This window comes from Coregonus lavaretus, assembly GCF_964263955.1.
Source record: "Coregonus lavaretus genome assembly, chromosome: 10".
Classification (NCBI taxonomy): Eukaryota; Metazoa; Chordata; class Actinopteri; order Salmoniformes; family Salmonidae; genus Coregonus; species Coregonus lavaretus.
In genome coordinates, this window is record NC_139997.1 from 27,714,595 (window position 1) to 27,739,831 (window position 25,237).

Consider the following 25,237-nt stretch of genomic DNA (forward strand, 5'->3'; position numbering starts at 1 on the left):
CCCCTGTTTAAAGGGCTGATTCTCTGAATGAGATAAATCGAGGAGCCAGACAAGACGAGTGCCGCGCTGAGGAAGCAGCAGCACTTCAATCTTAATGGTGTGAGCAGACTGTCTGCATCGAACCCTTCAATTCAAATCTATTATACATTTACTTTATGTATTTCTTTGTATCAAACGTGGGAGTGTGCCAATGGAAACAGTTGACACATTCTTTAGAAGTGTGTCTCTATATTTGTAGAAAAGAAAATGCTCCAAGAGAGATAACGTCTTTCCTTTGAGTCTAACAGTCTCTTCTTCTGCTGGCGGAGATAGCTGGCGCTGCTTCCTGTTTGACTACTGGACTTCCCGTATATAACCCCTCTAGGCGACTGACAGAGTAAAGAAACAAAAGGACTGTGTGTCCTTTTAAGTTTGAAGCACCCTGGCACACACACAGAGGCACAGGCCCATGAAGGCTAATTATGGACTTTTTCTCCCCATTACAGTCTGGTCTGAGGTAACTTCAGCTCAGACAATGTGTACACTTTCATAAAGCTCTTTGTGACAGATATCCTTCAGTCTCAGGAGTGTAAGGCTACTGAATATGGGGTATGCGGTTCAAAGAGCTGGCATGTCGTGACAAGAGAGGACGATAAGGGATCAGAGATCAAAGGTGGAATACTAGGGCTCTGTGTATCACTGAATTAGGCTCAATGAGTTCAACAAAACATCAGCCCCCTCTTTGTAAACAACCCTATCAGTGCTTACGGTTCTGTTCCAGCCCGTGAATAAGACCTTGACAGAGGGCAGTTCACACCAGGAATTGACTTCGTGGTTGTGTCTACATGTATATCACAAACAAAATCTGATGATATCTGATTGGCTGCTCTGATACTGGTTAACCCTTTACGGCTCGTGGGAATTGGCCTATATGGCTAAATTGAAACGTTTTTTACAGAAGAAATATGAAATGCCTAACCCTGGTAGCAAGTGAAAGGGAACAATTTGGAGATTATGGCAAAATTATTAGACCAAAGGTGAGGACACAATAGTTCACCCGACTGAATCCAGACATTACACCGTTGATTTTATGTGTATTTTACATTTACTGTACTTGTTGATAACGAAATCTCAAAATACTCTGGATACATTCAGTAACATGTGGGGTAGGTGCAACCTAAAATAAGAAAAATACAAGGGTTTGAGTGAGAACTGGTGTCTCCGAGTGGCCACACACCTCTCCAAAGTGTGCACAGTTCCTACATAATTTCAATGCACTTTTATGACTCAAAGAATAGTCTTCAACTATTAGATGCTTTATTTAGCTCTCCTAGCTGTGCCGTTGAGGGTATCTAGAGCAAGCACACTTGTAGTTGTTTTGGTTGGAAAACAACCCGGTCCATTAAAAATCACAATCTCGGTCAGGTGGGCATCATTTGAAAGCTTGTTATACTGCAAACATGACTAGGTAAGTTTAAAATACGATATTACAGATCGTAATTTTGTTACGCATAGAAATGAGTCATGAGTGCATTCAGGTGCGTGTACCGCAGCAAATTTTCTTCACAATAGTCAAACATAGGCTCATTCTGTTCAGAACCACCCAAGGTATGACGCCATGTCATCTTGTAACTGTAGTGATCATAAACTTTGACACTGTATATGACATGAGTTTTTTGATATCGAAATGTGAATTGCACATTTGGATTCACAGGTGTTTGGCTTGCTTGTATGACATCAAAGCGGTATTCATTATAATCCTCAACGTCTCATCTTTCAAAATATACTCAACAAAAATATAAACGCAACATGTAACAATTTCAATGATTTTACAGAGTTACAGTTCATATAAGGAAATCCGTCAATTGAAATAAATAAATTAGGCCCTAATCTATGGATTTCACATGACTGGGCAGGGGCGCAGCCAATCAGAATACATTTTTCTCCACTCAGTTTCATCAGCTGTCCGGGTGGCTGGTCTCAGACGATCCCGCAGGTGAAGAAGCCGGATGTGGAGGTCCTGGGCTGGCGTGATTACACGTGGTCTGCATTTGTGAGGCTAGTTGGACGTAGTGCCAAATTCTATAAAACGACGGTTGGAGGCAGCTTATGGTGGAGAAATTAACATTCAATTATCTGGCAACAGCTCTAGTGGACATTCCTGCAGTCAGCATGCCAATTCCACGATCCTTCAAAACTTTAGACATCTGTGGCATTGTATTGCTTGACAAAACTGCACATTATAGAGTGGCCTTTTATTGTCCCCAGCATAAGGTGCACATGTGTAATGATCATGCTGTTTAATCAGCTTCTTGATATGCCACACCTGTCAGGTGGATAGATTATCTTGGCAAAGGAGAAATGCTCACTAACAGGGATGTAAACAGATTGGTGCACAAAATTTGAGAGAAATAAGCTTTTTGTGCATATGGAACATTTCTGGGATCTTTTATTTCAGCTCATGAAACATGGGACATTTTTATATATATATTTTTATATTTTTGTTCAGTATACATAGTCCTGTTAATTTTCAGCGTTTCTCTCACACAGACAACAAAATAGTTGCACAATTAGCGGGAGGGTGGCAACATGTTGTCGCACAAGGTGCTCAAGTTCAGAACGGCTGTCAGTCAAAGCCCAACGCCAGAGCTCTGACGTCATGTATAGCAGGGTTTCCCAAACTTGGTCCTGGGGCCCCTGGGTGCACATTTGGTTTTTTGCCCTAGCACTGCACAGCTGGTTCAAATAATCAAAGCTTGATGATGAGTTGGTTATTTGAATCAGCTGTGTAGTGCTAGGGCAAAAAACAAAATGTACTCCCAGGGGGTCCACAGTACCAAGTTTGGGAAACCATGATGTATAGCATGTTACTGTACACAGCCACAGCGTTCCAATTTAGGCGTTTATCAGTGCCCAAATATGCTATTTTCAACCCGTATACAGGTACGAGTGAGTGTAAATGGCTAAGGAGATTTAAACAAATAAATATTTTCTGGCGAACACTAACGTTCAACTTCGTCAGTTGGCAAGTTCCCAGGTGGCAAAGAAACACTACATAGTCCACATCAGATGTCTGATTGATAAGTCACCTTCATAAATCCTGTGTGCATATGCATGTATGTGTATGTGTGTGTAGGTGGCTTGAAGGACTCACTACTCAGCTCACTGTTGTTCAGGCGCAGGGAGGAGCTCTCAGAATGCAGGCCTCGACTCTTCAACAACAACTCCAGAGGCTTCTTAGATTCCTGACAAGGAGAGAGTACATTGTTAAACATTGTTTGATAAGATATACTGTCTAAATATTGTTCAAATCCAACTCAAATGCAACATTCAGCCTCCTTACCTGTGCTGAAGAGCAGTTTGAAGGGCCAAACTCTATGGACTTGCGGAAACTGTGAAGTAAACAAGGGAAAATGGACCACTTGATTACTGCACCCACTACAAAAAGGAGATCACAAATACACACAGCACTACAGGACTGAAATGTATCTGCTACCAGCCCGCACAGAATATCTAAATCAGCGACAGGCAGTGGCAAAGCGATACGTCACAAAGAGAGTCGGCTCAATACAAGTCCTTCACTCCTCTCCGACCATCAAAATCTGATAACGCAATGAAATCCTTAGAGTCAATCACAGTAATTAAAATGGGTTATTCAATCATGTACTGGGTGCCAATTGGATTTCAGGCGATATTATCTATAGAGGAAAAAGCATCTATGAAAAGGTTGGGAGGCAAATAAAGACACTTTAGTCTATTAGGAGAGGAATGCTTCCCTTTGGGATCCCAGGCGGGCTATCAATACAAATTCCCAGAAATCGCTCTTTGGCTGACCATCATAGTGGCTAGAAAAACTCACAAACAGAACCATTCACTGATACTACCTTTATGACTTCTTCCAATTGGGAATATTATGCCTGAAAATCCAGTTACCAAATTAATGTCCAGACGGCCCCTTCCTCAGATGTGTGGAGATTGTTAAATCCTGGCAAGAAAACGCCCCAGTTCCCTAAACATGGGCAATTATCTTATCGGCCAAACTTAACATAGTTAGCCTTCTTGTTACTGGCTTGGACTGAGATAAGACGCAGCACAACACCAAACAACTGCAGAAACTGTTCACCGTCTTGAGATCCCAGACCAGAAACGCTAGAGCTTATACGAGCCACTGCCATAAAAAAAAGAAAATACGGCGCAATAAAGCTTAATGAGTGAAGATTAAAAATGACATTTATCATAACAGATTTCCTTGGTTTATTCAACCTTTTTTATATAAACAAATAATTTATTGAGCTACTGTACACATAACATATTTGACAACTGCAATCAATGGTTTCAAAAGAATGACCTTAAAAGTAGCTATACTTAAAAGAAACGAGATTTGAAGACCATGTCAATAAACCCACATGTGGGGAGAAAGCATCCAGTACATACCCCTTTAATGAGTCTACAGCACAGCCATGTTAGCATCCCATCTCCAGACCCCAAAACATCCCAATCAGATAAGAAAGCAGTGGCAAACAGAGGTTGAACGTAAAGGCCCACTGTCCAATCAAACTAGCTTCTCTGATAAGCACTACCAGTGCTTAGCCAATAATACTCTGACTCTACGCATCCACACTCAGGGAATAAATCTAAAGGTTAATGATAGTCTTGAGGGTGGTTTGGCAGAGCGTCCGAATGGCATTAGAGTGAATCCGTACTGACCCGACCTTGGACGAGGCCACGTCTTACATACTTGCACCCGGTGGCATCACAAGTTTAGGCTCGGAGGCAGCAATGAATTTTTTCTGGTTAATTTGTATGGTTTATTGAACTGACGCCTGTGGCTGAGGGGAGAGGAGGGAAGGCAGAAGGAGGGAAAGTGAATTACCTGAGCTCTTTCTTGACGTCTTCATAGTCCGCCTGCTCCTGCAGTTTCTCCTCCAGTTGCTGTGTGGAGAGAGAGACACTTCGTTACTCTCATAAAGTAGCGAGTAGTGTACTCTTGGGAGGACAGAGCGTAAAAGTATGTGTATAATCTAGTGGGCTCATAATGAGGACCAATGCATGGGGAAGCAAACATTTGGAGAGTCAACGTATACTCTTCAAAGGGTATCTTATCCCCCCCCACCCCCCAAAAAACATGCAATTGACTTTTCCTACTAGCACCGACTTTGCTGACTTCTTTATTGAGGAAAAATGTACTTACTACAACTGTAATATAGTTGTCTCACCTAGCTATTTTAGGTGAGACAGTCAGTCGCTCTGTATAAGAGAGTCTGCTAAATATCTCAAATGTAAATGTAGAATATGTTCTCTTGAGGAGTCACATTGCATGCCTAGTGCATTAGCATGTGTACATTTAAGATAGCTCAGTGCATTGGAAAGTGTACATAACAATTCTACTCTTTTCTCTTTCTGCAGTCTCTAAAAAACACATTACCATGCAGCTACACCTGTCACGACAACTTCCAATAAAGAAGATCTACAGTAGAGGTAGGCAGAGGTAGGCAACTACGAAAATCCTAATTGTATATATCAAAAATAAATCACTTGCAGGCCGGTTTTGGCCCGCGGGCCGCCTGTTGCTGACCCCTGCTCTACAGTCTCTGTGCATAAAGCTCACTGGGTATGACATGTCTGTTCAGTCTCCATGGATACAAAGACGTGTCAGTCAAGTCCTAAATGTAGAGTCTTGTGTGGGGTGCCCCGCAGAGTTCAGTAAAACCACTGTGACGTTTAGGGAGAGAGGGTTCAGGGCTATGCATTAGTCAGAGGGTCCTGACATGTTTCATTTGTAAATTACTGTTTTTCTGAGTTCAAGCTGAAAGGTAGAGCTTATCTTGTGCACAATATCCAAATGCATTAACGGGATGCACACGGATGCATTATAAAGTACTACTGACAACTGCAGCTTTTCTTACCATGGCACACAAGTTCAAGTGTGGTTAGGCCTACTCTTCATAACTGACTAATCTACGGAACTGACCAGTGCCCTCAGTGTTCTGGGACTAACCAGGGCTCCTGGAGGTGGTGTGACTGAACTGACCAGGGGCCCTGGTGGTGGTGTGACTGAACTGACCAGGGGCCCTGGTGGTGGTGTGACGGGGCTGACCAGGGGCCCTGGTGTTGGTGTGACTGAACTGACCAGGGGCCCTGGTGGTGGTGTGACTGAACTGACCAGGGGCCCTGGTGGTGGTGTGACTGAACTGACCAGGGGCCCTGGTGGTGGTGTGACGGGGCTGACCAGGGGCCCTGGTGGTGGTGTGACGGGGCTGACCAGGGGCCCTGGTGGTGGTGTGACGGGGCTGACCAGGGGCCCTGGTGGTGGTGTGACGGGGCTGACCAGGGGCCCTGGTGGTGGTGTGACGGGGCTGACCAGGGGCCCTGGTGGTGGTGTGACGGGGCTGACCTTGAGCGAGCTCTCCTTGGTGCTGAGCTGCTTCTCCAGCTGACTGATTTGTGAGGCTGAGTTCTCACGGATGTTGGCCAGGCTGGCCTGCAGTCTCTGCACGTCCTCAGCCAGGTGCAGTACCTCCCGCTCCTTGGCGCTCAGCTCCACCTCCAGACTGGAGCGAGACAGAACCTCCAGGGCCTGCTCCATGTCAGGGGCCTTCTGGATCTGTGTGGCAAGCTGGAGGGACTTGTTGGCGGATGTCAGCTGTTCCCGAAGAGCCTCTGCTTCCCTCTCCGCTACATCCGCTCTCTGAAGGAGAGAGAGTCAAGTTTCCCCACTATCCCACCATTCACTGTCATGTACTGTCTATAGACAACCATTAGATACATCACTGTAGGTCTCAAGTCTATACACACCCATTTTTCAAGAACCAAATCTAAACTTAAGATCTGCTAATATAACCTACATGTTTGTTTGATAGACATTTATTTATGATTTGTGCTAAAGTTTGAATTGCACACACACGTCTCCAGTTCCAAGATAGAACAGTAAGTACAGAATTTAGACCCACAGCGATTTCTCTGTCATGGTTGTGTAATTCATGTATGCCCCCCTCTGTAATTCATGTATGCCCCCCTCTGTAATTCATGTATGCCCCCCTCTGTAATTCATGCATACGCCCCTCTGTAATTCATGCATGCCCCCCTCCATCAGACAATCTCTGAACCACAAAAGAAGACAAGGGGAAGAAGAACACAAGGCATCCTAATGACTCATTACATGTTGAAGTTGCTTAAACATTCAACCTTTAGATGTATCAGGCGCTAAAGCTTTAATCTTTATGGAATTATGGAGATTCAACATTTTTCAGGCAGCTAAGTTGTTCCAAAAGTATAGGTAATGAGGGCGCCATTTAATATAATGACAAATAATTGTTTCGGGTGATTCTATGACAAATTCTAATCAGCAGGCTCCCTTTAATTACGCGGTAGCCATAGAAAAACAAGCCAAGCAGACACGCAGTAAAACCTTCAGTGAGATTTTACTCCTAAGTGTAGGTATAGGCTAATGTACAGTGGGGAAAAAAAGTATTTAGTCAGCCACCAATTGTGCAAGTTCTCCCACTTAAAAAGATGAGAGAGGCCTGTAATTTTCATCATAGGTACACGTCAACTATGACAGACAAAATGAGGAAAAAAAATCCAGAAAATCACATTGTAGGATTTTTAAAGAATTTATTTGCAAATTATGGTGGAAAATAAGTATTTGGTCAATAACAAAAGTTTCTCAATACTTTGTTATATACCCTTTGTTGGCAATGACACAGGTCAAACGTTTTCTGTAAGTCTTCACAAGGTTTTCACACACTGTTGCTGGTATTTTGGCCCATTCCTCCATGCAGATCTCCTCTAGAGCAGTGATGTTTTGGGGCTGTCGCTGGGCAACACAGATTTTCAACTCCCTCCAAAGATTTTCTATGGGGTTGAGATCTGGAGACTGGCTAGGCCACTCCAGGACCTTGAAATGCTTCTTATGAAGCCACTCCTTCGTTGCCCGGGCGGTGTGTTTGGGATCATTGTCATGCTGAAAGACCCAGCCACGTTTCATCTTCACTGCCCTTGCTGATGGAAGGAGGTTTTCACTCAAAATCTCACGATACATGGCCCCATTCATTCTTTCCTTTACACGGATCAGTCGTCCTGGTCCCTTTGCAGAAAAACAGCCCCAAAGCATGATGTTTCCACCCCCATGCTTCACAGTAGGTATGGTGTTCTTTGGATGCAACTCAGCATTCTTTGTCCTCCAAACACGACGAGTTGAGTTTTTACCAAAAAGTTCTATTTTGGTTTCATCTGACCATATGACATTCTCCCAATCCTCTTCTGGATCATCCAAATGCACTCTAGCAAACTTCAGACGGGCCTGGACATGTACTGGCTTAAGCAGGGGGACACGTCTGGCACTGCAGGATTTGAGTCCCTGGCGGCGTTGAGTCCCTGGCGGCGACGGACCTACATGTACTATAGGGCAACCCTGGTGCTGGAGTGTTGCAGGTACTGCAGGGTTTTGTTCCAACCATGTCACCTGACAACTAATCACCTCACCAACTGAGCTAATAGCTCAACATCACTGACCGGCTTATTTCCAACTACCTGGGCCCAGTTTCACAAAACACTTCATACACAAAAATTTAAAATACAAATACAAATTAGTTCAGAAGATAGTTCGTAAGTGCAAATCCTCAAAAACATGTTTTTCTTACAAACTTCTCAAATATTTTCTTAACTATCTTAAGAACATTTTCGTTAGGCAACAGATCTAGCTAGCTATCTAGCTAGCAATGGCAATCATGTTAGCATATTTCTTACTGATATTATACTGCTCTAAAACATTTTGGGGGGTTGAAAAAATCAATACTGAAACTTTCAGATGAAGTGTGTGAGTGAATTAAACATGTTCAATTGCCCTGAGTTTAAGACAAGGGTTTAGCTATCTTGGAATTAACAAAATATTTCCAAGAAGAAATCCATTAACTTTATTTTCAAGAATCACATTTCTTCTTAACTTTGTACTTAATTAGAAACATAAGAAATAATGCAATAACATTTCCAATAACCTTTTTGAGGAATAGCAACTTTGCTTAACTTTCTTCATAAGTCTGTAGTTAAGGCAAAAATTGCAGTTATGAAGAAAATTCTTCATAAGAAGGTTTTGTGAATCCGGGCCCTGGTCTCCAGCAGTCATCATTAACTCCATACCACCCTGCTTGCATGACACACACAAACGGAACGCGTTCACATTCTAACTAATCCGATATAAACAAGATCACATGGTAACGGCTGCGGCGATAGTTTTCAACTGCAGACCCAAAGCCCATAGAGAGTAATTACACTGCTGCTCATTATCTTGCCTTGACTTCTCGGCTGATATCAAAGGGTCGTCTCAGTGTAAATAATGGCTAATCACCGCCGTGATGTGTCTGGGCGAAAAACATGGAGAAATACATTAAAGGACGCCAAAGATAGAGGCAACGCCAGATTAGTCACACTCTGCGGAGTCTCTAATAGTGCAATATTTGTGTGTCTTTTCATTGTTATTCAAAAGGCTAGTTTCACTTTGATACATTTCCTTTCTCATGTGACATTTATCTCATAGACTTCAGTATGTTTCATACTCTCTGGAACAACATTTGGAATGCATTTGAAACAGAGCAACTCCTGTATCAAGCTGCTTATAAAGACACACTGAAACTAAGGCCAAATGGTGTAAGAGTAGTATGTCTGTTTGAATACTTTGATAAGATGAGATGGTTTTGTGAAGAGGGGTTAAAAACAGCCAGGAACTCACCTGATTGGCTCTCTCCAGGTCTGACATCACCACTTCAATCTTATTGGCCCTGCAGAAAGAAGAGGCATGCAATCAACAAAGGGGCAAACAACAAAAGGCTTGGCACACAAGCAAAAAGAGAAGTGTTCACCTGAGTGGGACTGAGTGTTTACATGCCCTGTAACATTATGTAGGTGCATTTGCACACAATTGTGTATACATGTATATTTACATCCATAACTGTATATACAGACTGGATTCCTAATGTGTAATATGTTCCTACTGTGTTTGTGTGTATGAGAGAGAGCGCACCGTCCTCCAGAGTTGGCTTTCTGCTTGTTGCCTTTCCCCCCAGCCTGTCCCGTCTTGGCACGGCCCATGCCCATTAAGCCCCTCTCAATTACACCCTAATCATGCCGTCTCCCACCCTGCCACTGGGTCCCTTCCTGAGCCATGCGGACAAGCCCTGCCGTAAAACAGAGGGATTACACTAATATCGTCTTAATACACACTGATCTCATATAATATTTGTCCATGATGTTTAGCGCCGGGCTCAAGCCCACAAATGGCTTTCGGCTTAGGTGTTTATTCACATCTCTCCATGCTTAACCCCAGGGTTAAAAGGTATGCTCCGCTGGTTAGTATTATCCCCCACTCTATGCTCTTCCGCCAGCCACTGGACTATTGTTCATAGTGACTCAATAGGATTTACTAGAGTCCGAACTGAATGTGCACGTTTGAAAATGTGATATTTGACATTGAATTTGATATTCACTTTTCGGCGGTAGGGGAACAGGTGTTAAATCCATTCCAGCAAATAGTAACACTATGGCGTGTCATGTCGTGCAACCAACTGCAAGTGTGTGTGTTGGGACGACGGTGGTACTTCTACCCTTGGTTTTTTAATTACCCTAGCCAGTCAGAATTGCAGGGCTCAGATAACAGTCTCCTCTCAGTGGGCCCCCTACATTTAGGCAGGCTCAGGCTGTGGCAACGCTCGCACGCTGAGTGGAGCCAAATGTTGCCATGCTTAATTTAATGGCAACATCTAATTATAGATAATAACGTTTAATGCTTTTAATGATGTAAATTGTTTTTTTGTCACATTTTAAGTGCACGGCATATTTGTAATGAGCAGGGTTTATCATTGAGATTCATTGTTATTAATATACTGGAGATCAACTGCTTCTATAAAACATTGCAATGCTATACCGATACTGCTGATTGAGATACGGCAATAAACAAATAGTGTTGTGGATGGAAACGACACACACGGGCCAATACAACCCTGGCTGCAGTCCAAATCATATAACATTACATCTCCTCCACTGTTAAAAGCATTCTGCGTTTGGACAACACAATCCAATTGGAAAAGCTGCTGGAGAGAAATAGAAGGGAAAACCTTTCCCAAACAGTCAGTGTTTTGATATTAACTAGATATCCAGGTATAAACAATGTGTGCTACTCTTGATACTAATGCAACCCAAATAGCTTTGGAATTTGATAGTTCAATCAAGGTACAGATGCAAAGTATTATTAAATACCTTTGGATTTGCCTGGATTTGAGAATTAAGGAAAGGAAATGCTGCTGTAACGCAGAGAGGAGGATCAGTGATTAGGTTTAGGAAAAAAAGTATTACCAGTGTGTGATCTGTGGTCATGGCACCGATGCACAATCCCCCCTAACCCAAAAACGCAATTGAGTTTATGTCGAAAGTTGATAAATCAGGAATCCCTGATAATCAGGAATCTAAACCTGAGATTGAGGGATTAAGAGCAGACAGGAAGCACCTTCTGGGGAACATGCCTTGGTTGCAACCATGCCTAGGTCTGGGAACCCACAACATCCCAACACAGTCAGTCACACAGTAGTCCACTACCTGATCGCGGTAAAACCTCAGTAAGACCACAGTGAGAGAGAACAAACATCTCCCTTCTCTGTGTACAGTGAACCACAGTATTCACACCGTACGGGCCCTGACCCCAGACTATAGAGGACCGGTGAGGCCTGGGCCTCTTGAATTCACTCTGAGGTGTTTGCCCTCCAAGCCTTAAGATGGGCTCTGCTGTGAAAACACACTGATTAATGAAGCCCTTAAGGACGAAGTGTGAGCGGCGGGACACACCTGAAAAACCCCAATATCCCCTTTCCTGGAGGGTTTCCTGTCTTGGCGTCTGGTGGGGCTGAGCGTAGAGGGGCCAGACGGGAGGGTAGAGTAGTAGAGAGTGGTAGCTTTCTCTCTCTTCAAAATACATTAGCTAATGGCCACAGGTTCAAGTTCAGGGGCTTGGATTCAATCTTAAATTAAATTCACAGCTCTCAAGTGTTGAATATGGAACTCAAATGTCATGAAGTTATGAACAAGACTCCCTGTGACTTTGGGAACACTGCAGTAGGTTAAGGTGTTGGGGGCTCCACAATTACTCTACCACTAATCCAAAAAGCTTAATCATAACTATGCAAATGTGCTGAATATGGTCTAATCCATTGAGCTCACCCTGGATGCATTTTGAACCCAGATACCTGACATTAAAATGTCACCACCTCAGCTGACTTAAACTAGAGTGAACCAAAGTTGTGCAGATGGCCCCTGTAGGGGTGCTGGAGGTATGTGTGTATTCTGGACAGAACTAGGGGCCGGGGCCCTCTCCTCTTGGCCCCCCTGACCTTTCCATCGCCAACGCCTGTCGGAAATTAGCTGTTAACCCCTCCGGTCAGGCTCTGTGGCCGGACGAGTCCGGAACACTGCAATACACCTCCGGTATTCCTTTCCTCTTCACCACTATCCCCTTCATATCCTGTGCCCCCTTACTCCCAGCCCAATCCCCCTGGGCCAGCACGACATTTCACAGATTTAGCCCATTAGATTTTCATTTTCCTCCCTCGCTCGCTCTTTCAGCACAGACTCTGTCGGCTTGGAGATTCTCTCTCTCTCTCTCTCTCTCTCTCTCTCTCACACACACTCTCTCTCTCTCATTGCTTAACCTTTCTGCGACTGGAGAGGCAAAATGGCCCCCAGGGCTTGGTTCTTCTCGCTCTATGTGTGTGTGTAGGAGGAGAGGAGAAGTAGAATAGAAGGCCATGTTAACGCAGGCATTCTTCACACTGCTGTGGCCGGGCTGCTCGTCACAATATTGCTCTCCGCTTTTAATACAGTTTCCACCCACAACAACCACACAGACCCAGGAGACAATGATACTGCTGGAGCCTTAACACTCATCCACCTAGCTAGCACAGCCAATGCAGGAAGTAACAATTTAGTAAAGCACCATTTTGGTCACAACACGCTGAACCATTATTTTCCTATGTGCCAGGTTACAAAGTCCAGGGACATGAATGGGATAGGATATATCATACATACAAACACGCCATATGACCGCATTCTTCCTGACATACAAATTCCGTTACATCTCTTCAGAGGGAAGAAATAACATTGTGCTGATACAGTATTGTTGCCCTGTTTACGTGCTCGCCCAAAATAGCGCTCTCGCTAACATCTGGAGTGAAACACTCCAGTTCTGTCCGGCTGGCGCTACAACACACACACACACACACACACACACACACACACACACACACACACACACACACACACACACAAACACACAAAAACACTTGTTTTACTATCCTTGTGGGGACCAAACAAGTGATTCACATTCAAAATCCTATTTTCCCTAATCCCTAAACCTAATCTTAACCCCTAACCCTAACTGTAACCCTAACCCTGAATCTAACCCCTAAGCCCAAAATAGCCTTTTTCCTTGTGGGGACCGGTGAAACCCTAACCCTAATTCTAGCCCTAACCCTAATTGTAACCCTAAACCTAACCCCTAAGCCCAAAATAGCCTTTTTCCTTGTGTGGACCGGTGAAATGTCCCAACTTGTCTGAATTTTCCTTGTTTTACTCACCTTGTGAAGACTTCTGGTCCCCACAAGGATAGTAAAACCAAATACACACACCACAGAGTGTGTGTTCTGCTGCCAGGCCTGCCATGCTCTGCTGCTGAATCTCTCTATCAATCCAGTGCTGTGTTTATATTGCTCCAGCCCCGGTGCTCTGCTTACAGTGTCACTGTGGGGGTTTGCAACAATATTGTCAAGGTCCGCCTGTGCCGTCCTACGTAGAATTGTAGAACACTATAAATAGGCTCTTTTGGGATGGCTCGCCAGTCCTAATGTAATAACTTATAGGAAAAGTGTGTGTGTGTGTATGGTGTTCATTAGCCAGTCCCTGTTCTGCAGAAGCAGAAGGAGAGGAGGATATCTCATCTGACAGCAAGCCATTCTGGGTGTGATGGTGATGAGTGCAGGGACATGGGCTATGGCATATCATAAAGAGAGTGAGAGAGAAAGATAGAGAGCAGTAAGCAGTAAGACAGAGAAAAGGAGAGAGAAAGATAGAGAGCAGTAAGCAGTAAGACAGAGAGAAGGAGAGAGAAAGATAGAGAGCAGTAAGCAGTAAGACAGAGAGAAGGAGAGAGAAAGATAGAGAATGAAGGGAGAGAGAGAGAGACAGACAGAGAGAAAGAGTAAGCAAAGCAGAGAGATAGGAGAGACAGAATTGAGAATTGAGAGAGAGAGAGAAAAGGCCCATCCTAGTACGATGCCAAATCACAACACATCAGGGCGCCAGGGAGCGAAAGGGCTCCGGCCGAGCGGAAACGCCACCGTCGTAAAAAGGCAACCGCCAGCACACCCGAGACCATGTCACAGCACTGCGCGGGTGTCTGGATGGAACACACACACACACAACCCGCGTGTGACGGGTTGGGGCGAGAGGCGTGAACAAACCTGACATTTATCGGCTGAGGAAATCGGACTGACTGCCGACAGGGATTGTGGCTACTCATTTGAGCGCCTGTCGACATGCGTCTCGAGCGCGCAGGCCAACTCCCATAAATCACCACAGATCGACGAGATACGCAGAAACAGACACTCGCACAAATGACATGGATATGGCTGGGAATTGCCAGGGACCTCACAATACAATATTATCACGATACTTAGGTGCCGATACGATATGTATTGCGATTTGGTATTGTGATTCGACGTTCCAAATATATTGCTCACCATATGTCTGCTGCAGAGGGACAAGAGAGAGCCATGAGAAAACGAGTTTTGATCAGTCATGTAAAGAAAAGTGCTGAAAACAAAATCGGCTCCCTATTTAAAAAGAAGATGGGGAACAAGCTATGAAGGAAAAATAATAGAGTTTTGGTGCAGGTACAGCCAACTTGCGTAAAAATTATATTGCAATGTCAAAACGATACAATATATCGTCAAAAATACTATCCCGATATGTAACCAGTGGTGTAAAGTACTTCAGTCAAAATACTTTAAAGTACTACTCAAGTAGTTTTTTGGGGTACCTGTACTTCACTCTAGTATTTATATTTTTGACTACTTTTACTTCTCTACATTCCTAAAGAAAATAATGTACTTTTTATTCCATCCATTTCCCCTGACATCCAAAAGTACTCATTACATTTTAATGCTTAGCAGGACAGAAAATGTGTCCAATTCAGCGGTTATCAAGAGACAATACCCGGTCATCCCTACTGCCTCTGATCTGGCGGACTCACTAAATACACATGCTTCATTTGTAAATTATGTCTGAGTGTTGGAGTGTGCCCTTGGCTTTCCCTAAATAACAAAATATAAATAAAAATGGCACCATCTGGTTTGCTCAATATAAGAAACTTGAAATGATTTGTACTTTTACTTTTGATACTTAAGTATATGTTATCAATTACATTTAATTTTGATACTTGAGTATATTGAAATCCAAATACTTTTAGACTTTTACTCAAGTGGTATTTTACTGGGTGACTTTTACTTGAGTCATTTTCTATTAAGGTATATTTACTTTTACTCAAGTATGACAATTGGGTACTTTTTCCACCACTGTATGTAACTGTATCGACCCCCCCCCCCATCACTACTGTACATACACATACTGTACACACAGCACCCCCCCTTCTCCGAACAGATATACGCTCTAACACAAACATACCACTTCCATCTCTCTCCTCCTATCATTTCCTTTCCCTTCTTCCTCTTCCTTCTCATCTACCCTCTCTTCTGTTGTTCTCTCCCTGTCTCACCTCCCCTCCCTCTCTCTCACCTCTACCTCTCACTCCCCCCTCCGCTCCACTCCTCCCTCCCTCCTTTCTCTCTGTGGGCCTGTCATGGTGCTAGGCTGATGTTATTAATGTGCACAGCTCTGGTGAGACTGAGGCCCTGCCTGCACCAGCTCAACTAGCTCTGGGCTCTGTGGACACACACACCAACACACACACACAAGCACACACGCACATGCACCCTGTCTGTCTGCTCCGCTAAAGATGGAGACTGGGCAGGAGTGGGTGTGGGAGAGAGGGAGAGAATGGGCTCTTGATAGAACAGCTTGTGTTAGAGAGAGAGAGAGATAGAGAAAGTGTGTGTGTGTGTAAGAGAGACACACAGAGAGAGGGGGAGAGAGTGTGAGAGAGAGTACTATAGGCCCTCTATGGAACAGCTCAAGTGTGCCACATTTTGTTGTGTTACAGACAATTCAAAATGGATTAAATATATTTTTTTAATTCTCACCCATCTACACACAAAACCACATAATGACAAAGTGAAAACGTATTTTTTTTTTATATTTTAGCAAATTTATTGAAAATGAAATACTCATTTACACAAGTATTTACACCCCTGAATTAATACTTTGTAGAAACACCTTTGGCAGCGATTAAAGCTGTGAGTCTTTCTGGGTAAGTCTCTAAGAGCTTTCCACACCTGGATTGTGCAACAGTTGCCCATTATTCTTTTCATAATTCTTCAAGGTCTGTCAAATTGGTTGATCATTGCTAGACAACCATTTTCGGGTCTTGCCATAGATTTTCAAGTAGATTTAAGTCAAAACTGTAACTCGGCCACCCAGGAACATTCACTGTCTTCTTTGTAAGCAACTCCAGTGTAGATTTTGCCTTGTGTTTTAGGTTATTGTCCTGATGAAAGGTGAATTAATTTCCCAGTGTCTGGTGGAAAGCAGACTGAACCAGGTTTTCCTCTAGGATTTTGCCTTATTTATCCTGAAAAACTCCACAGTCCTTAACGATTACAAGCATACCCATAACATGCAGCCACCACTATGTTGAAAATATGGAGAGTGGTACTCAGTAATGTGTTGTATTGGATTTGCCCAAACATAACACTTTGTATTCAGAACAAAAAGTTAATTGCTTTACCACATTTTTGCAGTATTACTTTAGTGCCTTGTTGGAAACAGGATGCATGTTTTGGAATATTTTGTATTATGTACAGACTTCCTTCTTTTCACTCTGTCAATTAAGTTAGTATTGTGGAATAACTACAATGTTGTTGATCCATCCTCAGATTTCTCCTATCACAGTCATTCAACTCTGTAACTGTTTTAAAGTCACCATTGGCCTCATGGTGAAATCCCTGAGCGGTTTCCTTCCTCTTCGGCAACTGAGTTGGGAAGGACGCCTGTATCTTTGTAGTGACTGGGTGTATTGATACACCATCCAAAGTGTAATTAATAACTTCCCCATGCTCAAAGGGATATTCAATGTCTGCTTTTTTATTTTTACCATCTACCAATAGGTGCCCTTTTTTGCGAGGCATTGGAAAACCTTGCTGGTCTTTGTGGTTGAATCAGTGTTTGAAATTCAGTTCTCGACTGAGGGACCTTACAGATAATTGTATGTGTGGGGTACAGAGATGAGGTAGTCATTCAAAAATTATGTTAAACATCATTATTGCACATAGTCCATGCACCTTATTTTGTGAAATGTTTACTCCTGAAGTTATTTAGGCTTGCCATAACAAAGGGGTTGAATACTTATTGACTCAAGACTTTTCAGCTTTTCATTTTTTATTAATTTATGGGGTATTGTGTGTAGGCCAGTGACAAAAATCTAAATGTAATCAATTTTAAATTCGGTCTTTAACACAATAAAATGTGAAGGCATTGTATGTATGTGTGTGAGATAGCGAGAGTATGGCCCTCTGTCGAAGCGCCAGAGCTGCTATTTGCAGAGACTTCTCAATCAATAGGACATTCATCTTTAAAGGAAACAAAAACACAGATGTTCAAAGAGCCCAGCTCGCCATGATCTAAGACCTTTCCCATCCAATTTGGGCTGAGGAGAAGCAAGAGTCTGCGGTTTTCTTAACCACACACACACACGGCACTTTCAATGAGGTCACATAGGGTGTGTGTGAGTGGGGGTGAGTGTGTGTGTGTGTCTGTGTCTAGGGTGAGGAGCCAGGTACGTCAAAACCCATTGGATGACAGATTCATTCTCAGTTCAAACACTGCATTTTACAGGAACATGATGTACTATGGGTGACGTTTTAACCAGAACTAATTACATCTAAAGGGGCCAATTGAGCATGAAAAAGTAGTGCCTAGACTGAGGCACAGGTTATTTCACCCAACTCCTTTTGCTCAGCAAGTGGAGGAAAAGTGCCCTGACAGTTGGAGCCACTTGGGCAGCTGAGTGTGTGTCTTCACGGGCACCTGCCCCCCCCCCAGGTGTTCGGTAAGCCTCTCCCCTGTACAGTGGGCCTGACACTGCAGTCACTAGCTATTCTACTCACTGGCCTACTTTTACTCTCGCCATCTCTTTCTCCCTCTCTGTCACGCTCTACCTTGCTCTCTCTACTTATTCTACCTCTCACAGAATGGGGCTGAGGATGCACGAAACACACACACATATGGTCACGCAAGCACACACATCTTGTACATTCACCTGCACACACATAAACAGCAAACACGCATGTACTGTACACACATTCGCACGCACACAAATTCAAAGTGTGTCCCCTGTATTCATTCAAATGTTGCCTCCATTATTTCTTTGGAAATACATTTTCGGGATAGAAAAATGCTTTCCGTTTAAACTTAAATGACTAAACCCAGACAGAGAGTATATAGAAAAGATAATTGAACTATATATATTTTTTTATATAATCACCCAAATAAAAGCTAGACAGTCAGGAAGAATTGAAAAATCCCAAAACATTGAATTTGAGTATTGTTGGCATGGCTGGATTACTGAAGGGGCATGCGGGGTACATGCCCAGGGGCCCCGATTGAGGTCCCCATTGGCTTTCTTATAATGTTTGAGCATAAGAACACAGAAATAGCCATGGCAAAATGCGTAGAATTGCATGAAATTAGCTTTCACTGCAACATTTTCTCTCAGCTCCATGAACAGCACATTTTTTCTCTCTGCCGCCAATTCCGGACCAATTTAAAGCCCCCCCCCACCACTACACAGTTGGGTGTTTTGTTTTTTTCTAAAACGGGCTCCACTGGAGCGATACATGGTGGCATGCTGAGAGCCAGGTGTAATGCAGCCCTTAGCCGTCGGCAACGCTAGCTACCTTACATACATGAACAAGCACACAAACATGCGTGCAAGCACATACGCACACACATACACACCTCCCTCCCTCTTAATCGATAGGACTGTAACATTTGCCTCCATGGGGTTCTCAAAAGCACTTTAGTGAGTCCAAAAGGTGGAGTTGAATTCAAATTAGGCTTTCAACAGTTCCCCAAATAGTGCTCAACAGAAGGAGTACTAATACTTGCAGAGTCTCTCTCACCAATACTGGCTAAATATGTATTACAAAAAACAACAACTTTTAATACATAGATCTTGTATTACTGTAATATCATAAGTGATGAAAGCTAGATAAAACATCAGCAAAGGTTGAGAACATTTTGACATGCACCTGTATGAAATGTAAGCAAACGTCAAACATAAATAGCAACAATTATGTATTTTGCGGTGTGCGGACAGCATTCATCTACTATAGGGGATCAGGTAAGTAATGTGTATCAGCTGTGTTTTGCAGGGTAAAAGTGTTTTTGTCTCTACTGTCACGCTAGTCCACCGCTAGGAGGAGCATCCACTGTACACACACACAGACACACACACACACACACACACACACACACACACACACACGTAAAAACACCCTCACGAGTGAATCACAGCAGTGCTTGTTTCGTTCTCAAAACAGACAGGGCACACATGAAAACAAAAGAAAGCTAGCTCCTCTAGGTGAGCAGGTGTGAGCGTGTGAGAGTTAGAGGGAGAGTGTTTGTGTGTGTGAGTGAGTGTATGTGTGGCGAAGGGATAAGTCAGTCAGTCTATGCCTTATCCGGGGCCTGTGTCTGCGCCTGGGCGGGCGGGATGCGTTGCGTTGCTCAGCCGAGCGGTAAATGGGGAAGGCTCGGGGGAGACTGAGCCAGCAGCCGCCGCGCTGATAGTGTGTGTGTGTGTGTGTGTGTGTGTGTGTGTGTGTGTGTGTGTATAGGGTGTCTGTGTTGTAAAGCAGTGCATTAAAATTTCAGATCGCAGCACGCCAACACTGAGGCCTGGGCTTCTTTCCGCATCAATGGAGAGCCCCAGGCGTGACGTCGGGGGAAGGGGAGGGAGGGAGGGGGGGAGGGAGGGAGGGAGGGAGGGGGGGAGGGAGGGAGGGAGGGAGGGAGGGAGGGAAGAGAGGAGAGAGGGAGGAGAGGAGGGGGAGAGGGAGGGATGGGGTTGGAGGGAAGGGGGGACGATAGACACCTTGAGGGCCTGGGCCAAAACAGGGACATTCCTCCGCAGACAACAAAGGGAGGAGGAAAGGAGGAGGGGAAGGGGAGGTTTGGGAGGGGGTCGTACCCAAACGGCGTAGCGAATTGATGCGTTCCATTATCACGCTTGAGCAGTTCTCTCTCCTTCTCAAACATTCCTACTGTACACTTGAGCCCCTACCTTCTTATACTACAGAACAGAGGGAGAGAGAAATAGAGAGAATGTGGGTGTGTGAAAGAGGGGGAGAGAAATAAAGAAATATAGCGAGGGTGGATAAAGAGTGCGAGAGAAGGAGTATAAAAGAGGAAAAAAACAGAGTGAAAGAGTGAGAGAGAGAAGTTGTTTAAAAGAAAGAAACGAGAGTGAGAGTGAGAGAGAAGGAGTTTAAAAGAGAAAGAAACAGAGTGAAAGAGCGAGAGAGGAGCAAAAAAAGGAGACAGAAAGAACGAGGCGGCTAATGGAGAGGAGTGTGAAGAACGAGAGACAAAAAGAGCGGAAGAGAAAGAAAGCAGTCTTGTGAGGACCAAAGAACTAGAGTAGTACACTACAGCGGAATCAGCTCATCAAGGCAGAAACCCAATTGAGAAGTCAGACGTGCTCGGGTCTAAATCAAAATCAATAGCACAGACATGGCTTTTGCTACTCTCGCCTGGCAGCACCCGAGCCCAATTTTACAGACATGAAGACAGCCAGTCACAGCTGCTCTGAGGACATCAAACAGAGGTGTATGTTAATATTGATATGTCTGAGAGCTAGTGTGGTCTTTATCCTCCAGTGTTACAACACAGAGACAACACATTAACAGTGCAGTCATTTGCCACAATGCCACAAGCTATTTATGTACCAAAAGGTCTCAAAGCAAATTGAAAACTATATAAAAAAAAACAGGATAACTTAATCTAATGCATCTAGACCTATACAAACAAGAACAATGCATTAACATAGACATCATATGGCCTTTATGTAAAATATCTCTATAAGCTGCAAATGGACAAAGTATGAGGCGTTGGGTAAATACAGAGACGGAGTGTGACACAGGGAGTCGTCTCTCTCTCTCTGAGTTCTGTGGGGTTGTGGGATTGAGGAGGACCCAGATCAAAGCACTGTGACTGGGGCCTCCGAGGACTCCCGTTCGTCTCCTCCTTTCTTTTCTGCTCATTACCACACAACACACACACTTATCTTTATTTAACATACGGCTAGCCCCCATTGAGTCGACAAGAACCTTCTGCTCTCTCGTCTACAGCGCAACCTCCCCCCCATACATGCGCACGCGCACACACACACACACACACACACACACACACACACACACACAGTACACAGTCAACACAGTTTCTACCGAAGAGAGGTGGAAGTGACGGCCACAGGCAGACACAGAGGGGCCAGGCGTAAGGAAAGGCGTCTAGTAAGAGTATGTGTGTGAATGTGTGTGTGCGGCGTGAACACGTGTGTGAGAATTAAACTGCATGGTTTCACTGCATGGATTACAAAACCTACAGTAGTAAGATGGACACCAGAAACAGAGCAATCTACATAAAACATAGAAAGTGTGTGTGTGTGATTGTGTGTGTGTGTGTATGTGCGTGCGCGTGTGCGAACATGGGTCTGGCTCCCAGCTGTGACCATTACTGCACCTGACCCCAAAGGGAAAAGAAGAGAGGGAGAGAGAGATGGTGAAAGAGAGAAAGGTGAGAGGGAAAGGGAAAGTGGGAGGGGGGGTAAACAGGCAGCCCAGAGGTGGGTAGTGGGTACCTGCATCATGTAAGTGCTCTGGGCAGGGATTTTAGGCTTGCTATATGGAGCATGCTAACAGGGGTACCACCACTCCCATTGTTTTCCACTCAGGGATGCTAATGCTAAGCTTTAGCTGAGAAAACTTTCTCTAGTCTTTCTCCAACTTCACCTAGGTCCAAGATATCATACTAAGCTTTATGGTGTGACGGTGTGCCGTCTTGTAGAAGATGAAGACAGGAGACTCAAAAAGAGGAGGATAGTGCATTTATTGAGAGGAAGAGGAGAGAAAATAGATACTGTAGAAATTATGTGAGGAATAGAAATGAGGGCGAGGAGGATGGCCCTGCCAGAGAGGAAGTGCGGGAGGAGGAGGTGGAGAGAGGCATGTTGTTGGGACACCCGGTCTTTACAGAGTGCTGTCTGGAACTGTGGCGGTGGGGGACTGGTTTCCAGGGCGCGCTCTCAGCTCCAATGTAATTCGCCTTCAGAGACTGAACAAGGAGCCATTGATAAGGTACAAGGCCTTCTGTCTGAGCACTGAGACAGAGTGTGTGTATGTGTGTGTGTACACTGGACATGGGTGATCTGTCTCTGTTTCTTCTGTAGGAAGTGTGATGGTGTGTGTATGAGGGAATTCTGTCAATGCGAAGTTCGTTTGTGTGTGTGTGTGTGTGTGTGTGTGTGCACGCACTGGACGTGGGTGATCTGTCTGTGCTTCTGTAGGGAGATGGTTGGTGTGTGTACTGTATGTGGGTATTCTGTCAATGCGAAGTAAGTGTGTGTGTGTTAAAGGGAGGCGCCCAGTGTATAATCATGAGGGGGACCTCCACAGAGCTTCAGTAAACAGTTGCTATCCCCGCTCCCTTTCTCCCTCCCTCTCTTTCTCTCTGTCTACGGGACTCTCTATCCCACTTACTTTCTTCTCTGCCTCATTCTAAACAGCTGGACACTAACCCTTGTCCTAAATTGGCAGCTGTAACAAAAACATTAGGCCTGTAATGTGTGTGTGTTTAAATCCTACATTTAGAAACATTATGCTGCCAATATTTGTTGACACTAGATCTGTCTTGGAAATAAGATGTTAGGTCAACATTTTATATCCAGGTTAGTGAAGACTAATCAACCTGGATAAATACTGGTTAGATAAATAAAATAAAAAAATAATTATCCTGTCAGTTTCAGAGTCAGTCGGTCTATGTGTGTGACCATCAGAGGTGACAGATAAATGCACGCTACCTAAATGGTCTCTATCTCAGAGGATGTAATTCCTCCCCTCGTCAATCACAACGTCCTGTTTGTCAAATGACATCACTGCACTCACTCAGTCACAATGACTCTCTAAGCCACAGAATTTAATTAAGTCATTTGTGAAGACATATTGAGAGTTACATACAACTATGTTATGAGTAAGTTATATATTAGCACATAATGCTCCTGAACTTCACCACAATAATACGTCACCATTGGCGGGAAAAACAACAACTATGATGGCCAAATGACCGGTAGTAAAATATTTTCCCTGCTCTGGTAAGTCACACAAAAGACTCTCAATGAAGCAGTATCCTTTTCCCTCTGGTGAGAGGAATAGAGTTCAGTCATGTTTTTGTAAAGAGGAGCAGGTTGTCTGTGTGAGAGAGGTTGTGTGTGTGTGAGGTGAGAGCTAGTCTCCTGGAAGCCCTGAGCAGGAGAATCCACTCTAGCCTCACCTGGGAGAGAGCAGTGCTTTCCTCTGACCACCAACTGCACTCTACCAGGACAGCAAAACACTAGACACCAAGGGCCAGTTGCCCCTAAATTGATGTGTTAGTTTCTGGGGGCTCGTCCAGGATGAGGAACCATAGAAGACTAAACGACCAGATTATAGACTACAGACCTCATTGTGCAAACCATAGAAAGGAAGGGGGGGGGGGGGGGGCAGAGAGAGAGAGAGAGAGCTATCTGCAGCTCAGAGAGAAGATACAGTTCTGTGTGTGTGTGTGTGTAAGATAGGGAGAGAGAGCGCGTGAGAGAGCAACGGACGAGAGAGAGCGAGAGCGCTAGCAATAACGTGTCACTCTAATGTGGAGAGTGTGAGAAGGGGAACTTGTTCTGTTCCTCTGAAACAGAGCAGCGCTGGTGTTCAGCGACGAGAAGAAACAAGGTTCACTAGTTCTGAAAGACAATCAGGGTGACACACACACTTACTATGACAGCACTGTCTGCCAGACAGAAAGCGCTGAACTCAAGGAGCACATTCTTAGTATGCAAAGCATGTGCAAATATATAGACACAGTCACACACACAGACAAACCCATTCTCTATCCGAAGGACACGAGCACGTACACACATACACCTCTATCCTGTGTCTCTCTCTGACTGACACTGCAGCCCCGGCTGATACCATGGGGCCTTGGATCACTTCAAAAGCGATCCGGGTGTGAGTGTTTATATCTGCGTAGATGGCCTGGCAACAGCACCTTTCATTTGGTTAGCACTGCTATAATTAAGTAGCTTCCAGGAGCCTGGCTGGGTGGGATAGAAGGACCCTGAAATAGCGCCGCGAGACCAAGAAGAGGAGTGCGTGTCCGGCCGGGCGCAGCAACAAGCAGCATTCCACTGTGACAGGCCGACACACAAATTACCGCCTGCGCACTGCCTGTCCCGGGACCACAGGCGGTGCCACAGACACGGATATAACAGTCAGAGAGAGTCTGCCATGTTAGTTCGTACTGTACACTATATGGGCATAGGCACATCACCATATAGACACATACAGTAGCTGTATGCATGCACCAAGGTTATTATAGTTATGTGATTTAATATTTGTTTTTATTTCTATTAGTTTTTCGATTTTTATTTGAAATTCAGTTTAGTTTCAGTTAGTTTTTAGCATTTGATTTAATCATTTTTATTTATCTTCAGTTTTTATATTATTTAGTTTCAGTCTTAGTTTTAGTGTTAGGGACAGAAAGTAGCCTGTGTGTGGGAGCCATTTATGTGTTGTCAAAAGTCCTCAATGGCGCTGCCTATGCTAACACAGGCTTTTGGCCAGGACATAGGTTTGGTTAGGTTTAAATTATAAATCAATCCTAATGTGACTTGGATTTAAAGGATAAGCGCTTAGACTAGTGCAAGAAATATGGTGGAAGGAAAAGCTCTTGCCCATGTTTACACCAATCCTGCTGCTTTTTTTTTCTACTTTAGTAGTAGATGTAAGAAGAATCAAGT

At 44.2% G+C, this 25,237-nt stretch overlaps 1 protein-coding gene across 1 annotated transcript in view; it reads right to left on the reverse strand.

Annotated features, from left to right (window-relative positions):
• Nucleotides 1-25,237, reverse strand: part of LOC311136223 (homeobox protein cut-like 1) — a gene marked incomplete at its 5' end in the record, with an annotated part of 256,137 nt that overhangs the window by 38,360 nt on the left and 192,540 nt on the right. The window contains 5 exons of the mRNA XM_084170341.1: nucleotides 3,134-3,224; nucleotides 3,323-3,371; nucleotides 4,853-4,911; nucleotides 6,374-6,667; nucleotides 9,707-9,755. Coding sequence (XP_084026467.1) covers nucleotides 3,134-3,224; nucleotides 3,323-3,371; nucleotides 4,853-4,911; nucleotides 6,374-6,667; nucleotides 9,707-9,755 — 542 coding nt within the window. The remainder of the gene's footprint in view (nucleotides 1-3,133; nucleotides 3,225-3,322; nucleotides 3,372-4,852; nucleotides 4,912-6,373; nucleotides 6,668-9,706; nucleotides 9,756-25,237) is intronic.